Source organism: Apostichopus japonicus, chromosome 9 (assembly GCF_037975245.1).
Source record: "Apostichopus japonicus isolate 1M-3 chromosome 9, ASM3797524v1, whole genome shotgun sequence".
NCBI lineage: Eukaryota > Metazoa > Echinodermata > Holothuroidea > Aspidochirotida > Stichopodidae > Apostichopus > Apostichopus japonicus.
In genome coordinates, this window is record NC_092569.1 from 23,622,513 (window position 1) to 23,629,667 (window position 7,155).

Below are 7,155 nucleotides of genomic sequence, written 5' to 3' on the forward strand. Positions count from 1 at the left end.
AGACTATGCGTGAGAGTACAAGAAATTATAATTGGATACGATCAGGAGAACAGACTCACTACAAGTTTGACTAAAAGTCAGGTTTGCAACTATTCTTGATATCTTAAAACCATTTACAAATATACATAAATACAACAAATATTGTTAAACTTGATACTGCAAAGTAGAATAAAATGTGGTAAATATACGGCTGTTGTATGTATTGCATTCTATTAACATCGCGTTGTTTATAATGTGATATGGAAATTATAGCCAAACGTGTATTTTGACCATATGTTAACTGAGTGAAAACGTCGATATCCCATTACTTCAATGTAGGAAATAATAACCATCCAAACTGTTTTATTTTCAATTCACGCCATCGATCCATCTTGCCTGCTGCTTTCTTTTTTAATTGCTTTTACCATTAAATATCTCCGAGAAGTGATTGTTTTCTTTTTTTCTAGAAGAAAATACAGAAAATTGTTATCATAACAACCTTCTTGCAATCAATATTCACATCCGTAATATCCTGTTTGATATCGAAACCTTTAATCAGAGTCCTTTATGTCGAATCAATTCTCTGTAAGCCTTATCATAACAATACTTATATGTGTATGATACTGTGATGGCCTACGGTGTCACTTACTAATGATTTTAACGACAGATAATGTAGCTCTTGGTTGTATTCACTAAACAATTATCTAATATATATATATTAATAGGAACGCGTATATATAGCGAAAGATGTATCCATATAAAAATATGTACTTGTGAAAATGTGAAACAAGACGTCTTGTGTTGCCTTAAAGTTTACTTATAAAACTTGAATCATGTGTTATATGCTAATAGTTTTGGTCAATAAAAATTTGAAATGTAAATCTATTAATCTGATGTATCTCACTTTTACTTTTTATTGATTGGGAGCAGCTTGTGAGATTTTATATAAACTTCAAGGTTTAGACTTCAATATTAACATAACATTATCATGCGGCAGGCTGTTTAAGTGGCTGATTTAAACCTGTGTTAATTGACTGACCATTGTTAAGTAACACTACAACTATTAAACTTCTCAGGATATCATTTCGACGACGCGAAGACTAGCAGATGCTCACCACAAAAGGATACTATTCATCTGATATTGTGAAAATAAATTATCGTTTATTTAAGGCAATTTTCCATACAAGAGAAAATGAAGCATCTCCCGTCTACAACATTTACAATTTTGGTATTCATTTTGGCGATAGCCATCTTTACCAAATGGTGAGTAGGTCTGCTTCCTATTTTTGAAGAGCTTTACCAAGAGTATCATATGTGGCTATGGGTGAAATAGCCAGTGGTCAATCCGGATTGTCCGAGTGGTGATCTAGCCAGTGGTCAATCTGGATTGTCCGAGTGGTGATCTAGCCAGTGGTCAATCCGGTATTGTCCGAGGTATCAGATCAACAGAGAGACCTCCTGTAGCATCCATATCATCAAAACCTTTCTTTAGACAGCTTAAGCATTGCTTACAAGTTTTACTCTATGGTATGGTGAGCACCTAGGAGAACGGCGGGGTGGGGTGAGGTTGGGGGAGGTAGGTGTGGGAGGGCTGCACATAATGATACCCAGACACAAATTTACCAAACAAACGGACGAACGAACATGAGAGTTAATCTACTGAGCTAAACTTAAAATATGTGATAAATGCTAATCATAACCCTAGGTTTAGTTAGTCCTTTAGTTCAGGTCATGACGATTCAATTTCATTACGTTTAAGATAGAAAGAAAAAATTAAATGCACTACAATGTTGAGAGCGACAAAGTTGTCAAGTGGGCTAACTTTAGATTAGGATGCGCCCCAAAGCTTGTATCATGAAATCAAACTTTAAATAGAATAATTTAGTTATGTTAATTATAATTAAAAGCACTGTTGTTCCAGATTATGTCACAAAAATACAATATGTTCACTTAGGACCTATACTAAAAGTAATGCCGCGCAATTAGTGTTAAATTGGAAACCAGGCTGTATCGTCAGTCCGGCAAAGCGTCTTCATTTCTAACTAGTTTTGAAAGTCAAACCCCGCCGCCAGGTACTTTTTCGAATCAATGCAGATAGTACAATTACAAAAATCCCATATAAGTACAAGTTATTTCAAACTAAGTAGCACATTTTATGTTGAAAGCGATCGTTAATGTGAAACAATAACCTTAAAAGCTCCAATCTTAGCAGAGTACTATAGCAAGAGAAAATAACAAAGTGTGTATCAGTCCTATAAAATTTAATATGAGAAATGTCAAAACTTCTAAATTACATATGATATTGGAATAACATCGTCCCCAGAGTGATAGAATTTCACACAAGTTTGGTTCAATTTGTTTAAATTAGTAAAAGACAAGCGTAATATAAGTTCCGAAAATGTTAGCACATTTCTATAATATTGTTGGTTGCAGGAAAAGTGTACTGCCGAGGCATATTACGATTTTTAAGTTTGTCAAGAGCCCTGGTTTGGTCCAGGACGATAAGCCGCTTGAAAGTGCCGCATTTTACATAGTAGGATACAAACATGCTATCTTCATGATTGGTATAATGTGAATAGAGCTATATATGTCAAGAATTACTTCCCCGAAGGGCTAAGAGAATTTCGGATTTAATGTTTCTTCACATACAATATTGGAGACATATTTCAAGTCTAAATATGACATGGTTGAGTCACACTCCTTAATTTTTTCGTTTTTTCCTTATTTATTACATTATTTATTTACTGTAATAAGCAGGGTTTTTGAAAAATGCTTTGATCTAAGATAAGGAAGTACTTAACACGACCTAATGATGGCATATGGGGGTTTCATTATCAACATTGTAAATATTCTACCTTGCATATATATGAAGGAAAATACAATGATACAGTGAATGGATTCAGATACTAGTGGCAATATGATAATATAGATTTACAAAATGACAACTTCCAGTCACAAACTATTCTAAGATCTCTTATACAGATAAACCGAAGCTGATTGTAGAAATTGTGGCATGTCTTGTGATAATTTTTTGTTTTAAACAGTAAGGAATGAAAACGTCAGTCATTTTTGTCTCTTTTTTGTCTCGGAAACAGCGGATAAGTCAGCAGTTCTTGGTCATTTTGAATGCATCTCTATCAGACAAAAACCTCTATACTTCCATCCTCAAAAGGGTAAATAAACCACTGTTCTTTCAATGCGAACGTTATAAAGTTTCTGCTTCAATTTAAGTTTATCTTTTTAACCAATGCTTTATTGAAATATATGTCCATATGAACTATATTTCATGGATGAAATTATTTCCAAGCAATTATGTAAAATTGACCAATTGTTATTTCAGTCCAACATTCCGAGTCACTTTAAAACTATTCGTAAGTGAGGACTATTGCTCTAGCTAAATTGTCATTTTCGCCCTTGCCCAACAGGTCCTCTACGGTACCCCCCCCCCCTCCCCCTCCCCAAAAGTATCCTTTTTCATATAATATTACTATGGGAATACATTCATATGCATGTGAATACTCTCCGGTAAGGGAATTGTGTTTTACTTACCAAAGGTTATAAATATTATGAACTTTTAGAGAAAGCCGATAATTTTTATCATGGTGTACAACCTATACAATTTTCTATTATAATAAATCATATCAGTCTTTCTTTGTACATATCAAACATTGGACTTAATTTGTTGATACTCCTTAATTGAATAGCTGTTCTGTTTAAATTGTTAATATTTTTACTTGGCGTAATATCCTTTTTTTCTCTTTGTTTGTATGTAAAGTATTGGACACATATATGATAACCTGTTTATTTCCACCCTGTACTGGTCGAACATCATCGTACAACATGACATAACAGCTTATGACAAACAAAGTGTTAACAGAAAATTCTCTCTTCAATTCAATGCATTCTAATTAGCTTTTACATTTTACCTTGTTACATGACATAGCTTGAACGATTTATTTCGATGCTGAGTCAGTTCAAAAGTCATGAAAAAAATTATAGGGTTTTATTGTTAAGATCACTTTTCCTGTGTTGTTGATTCTCATGTGCATTATGTGTAATTCGCTTTCCTAATAAGGACGTCGATATTTTGATGAGGTTTCAAGTATCGTGTAATATATTAGACACTGCGACAATCAATTTTAAAACCACCTGGCAGGTTGTAAAAGTACAATGGTACAGGCACTAGTTTACATGAGCCTGCAAATGATTTACAAACAGTTTTTCTCGACATAATGGAAATTCTAAAACGATAACAAACGCTGCAGTCGTTTTCCGGCCTGTGAAGATTTTACAACAACCGAAACAGTCATTCTATGAAATGTTAGTCTATAACTTTCGTGATCACGATTCTGTATTTCAAGTTCAAGTTTAAATACATTTCTCATATGAATGATGTATAGAAATATTTCCCAAAAATGTAGAACAAAAAGTGTGTAATATGAATAATATTAGCGAAAACATAAATGTTTAACAATGGTAATGACCTAAACGAAAAAGGATTACGATATGAATAGGCTGATACATGACAGCATAGGGCGAAACAAACTGCAGTTAGTAATGTAAGTGATTAAGTATGATTTATCGCATATATGACTTGGTGATCACTGCTTTAATGAAACCAGATATTAGTGAAACCTCTGAGTATAAATGCGAAATCACTTACAACTCGACCTTCCAAGGTCTTTTTGAGGGGAAAATATTCCGTTGCATTGTGAAAGCGATACAATACAACACTGCACACCATATTCTTCTTCAATCGTTACGACTAGGAGATACTTTATAAAAAACGAATATTAATCGATAGTCTTTTACCCTGGAAAACAAATCGATTATTTAGTATTCAAATTGACGTATCTTAGATGTGTACAGTACGTTTGTCTTGATTATGAGCAAACTACGATAAGGAGATAGATTTCTGGTTAACAATTTGAAGTCGTAATAATGACAAATAAATGACATAGGTCTATACTGTTTTGTCACTCGTTTTCGTGTTTTTACTGATCGCAACTAAAACAGGCGTCTAAATCACGGGTGGGCAAAAACGCGTCTGCCTAACAAGTTTTCTGTGGCTCGCGAATAAGACTTTTTTTCAAAACCGTATTAATGGAGTCCCATTGCAAGGAGATATGTTATCTCTTGCATGTAATGCCATATGTCCATTTTCTGTCATGAGAGTAGCTACATTCCTAAAATTTAGCGTCACATGTATTGGTTACAAAATTATAATGAGCCAACCAGATCAATTTCGTTACGAAACCACTAGTCTTTATTTGATGTGATATTTCGGACAGAAAAGCTTTAAAATATGGACAGCCTATACCATTCAAATTATATGTAAGATATTAATCAAGAACTGACTGTCAGATTAAAGTGCCGCAAAGGACGAAACATGTGGTGAAATTATATTAGACATCTGCTGGTTGACATATCTATCCTCAATTCTAGGGTGTGATATTTCACAGTTATTAAAGATTATTGCGTTTCAAAGTCAAATTCCAATTTCCAGCAGGTTTCAGTTAAATATTTAAACAGCCGAAACATTTTTCCAAGGAATTAGTTAGCTAAAGAAACTAGAAAAGTGTGTACAATTGCAATGTCAGATATTCCATTTTTTTATGTAATGTAAGGATATATGCAATTCTGCTGTGTAAAAGTGACATAATTTCGACTATATGTTGAGGTTTGCAAATGAAAAGGAACATTTATGCAGCGGAAGTAACAACAAAGTTTCTTTGACATCTTTTTTTTTTTTTTAGCAATTAGGAAAGTGTCAGGTTTTATTATATTTCAAACGTAACTAGTAACAGAAAGAGTCAAGTAATCCGAAATGGAATTCAGTGACTCATTGCAGTCACGACTCGACCTCTGTTCCTCGAAGTGAAAGCAAACAAGGTTTGGAATGTAATACGTGGAATTCATGTAGAATGATGTTTACATATTTCTTGTATCAGTCTTCATGTTTTAATAGTTCTTAAGAGTTAAGATATGGAAGCTTAGTTATTAGTTATTATACCTTTTTGCATTGTTTTTAGAATGGTCCATATTACGTGAATCACAATTGTACAATGACGGTTAAATGTACAGATGGGCTGATCAGCGTGAATGAAGGATACAGTTGTGATGCTAATGCAGTCTGTGAGAAACGCAGCGGCGAACGCAAGTGTTACTGTACTAGGGGTTACCAAGGTAACGGACAGACCTGTAAGCAGATAACAGACTGCCTGGATCTGTTTAATGAGGATGTCACTACCGAGGGTGTATACCCGATTAAACCGATAAAATGGAATACATCACCCCTTGACGTATTCTGTGATATGACTCACGGAGGAGGATGGACGGTAAGTCTTGTGTACGCATACATCAATGATCAGTCATTTTTGAGTATTAGTGGGTTTATGTGTATATATTAAATTATATAATTGTACAATTTATTTCAGTAACCGGCTGCTTAGGTTTAAACTAGGTATTGTTGTAGTAGTGAGCTTGCGTGATTTTACTGTGGGAGTAAGTATTGATGACATCATACACAATAAGTGATATATTTTAATATTACTATCTACATAACAGGTCATCAAGTCCTTTATTAGCTTTATCAAACACATTTTGTTTTATTCAAAGACGATCAGTCTATATGAGAATGCTTTAATGCACCCCCTCCTCCATGGTAGGTTTTCGTAACCCCCCCCCCCAAAAAAAACCAAGATTTGTACTCACTACCACTAGATTTCCATACCAAGTTTCCACGTCCGCAGATAATTTCCGTGGCTGAAAACCTCGGTGCCAAATATGCCCCCATATTACCCCAGGTTTATAAACGGTATATATTCCCAATGCTGAGTATGGTCTAATAGCCCTTCCCTCTCTTGTGATTCCAGCAATGTTATTTACATTTTCTACTGTGTTCTTTGTTAATAGAGCAATTACGTAGGTGAAACGGGTTCTCGGTTCCGCTAACGTTTAATAATCACACAAAAAAATCAATTCGTGATAATTTTGCAGGATTTCCCGTTTCCGAACATATCAATCTTCATAGATATTCTGTGAAATACCTAAAATGTACTTTAATTGCCTCGAACTTCAAATCCGTAACTGAACATTTACGGGAAAAAAAAACGATTAGAGCTTTCGTATTAAGTGTTACACCACCGGCCTCAACAAAGACTTAAGACCTTTAAA

General features: G+C 34.3%; 2 protein-coding genes across 2 annotated transcripts in view; one reads left to right on the top strand and one right to left on the bottom strand.

Annotated features, from left to right (window-relative positions):
• LOC139973029 (fibrinogen-like protein A) overlaps positions 1–7,155 on the bottom strand; it is a 141,235-nt gene that overhangs the window by 22,385 nt on the left and 111,695 nt on the right. The gene's annotated exons all lie outside the window — the stretch shown is intronic.
• The window catches only part of LOC139973579 (fibrinogen-like protein 1), a 15,019-nt gene continuing 8,983 nt past the window's right edge, over positions 1,120–7,155 (top strand). Inside the window, exons 1-3 of the mRNA XM_071980368.1 lie at positions 1,120–1,242; positions 3,075–3,152; positions 6,012–6,317. Coding sequence (XP_071836469.1) covers positions 6,311–6,317 — 7 coding nt within the window. The 5' untranslated portion in view covers positions 1,120–1,242; positions 3,075–3,152; positions 6,012–6,310. The remainder of the gene's footprint in view (positions 1,243–3,074; positions 3,153–6,011; positions 6,318–7,155) is intronic.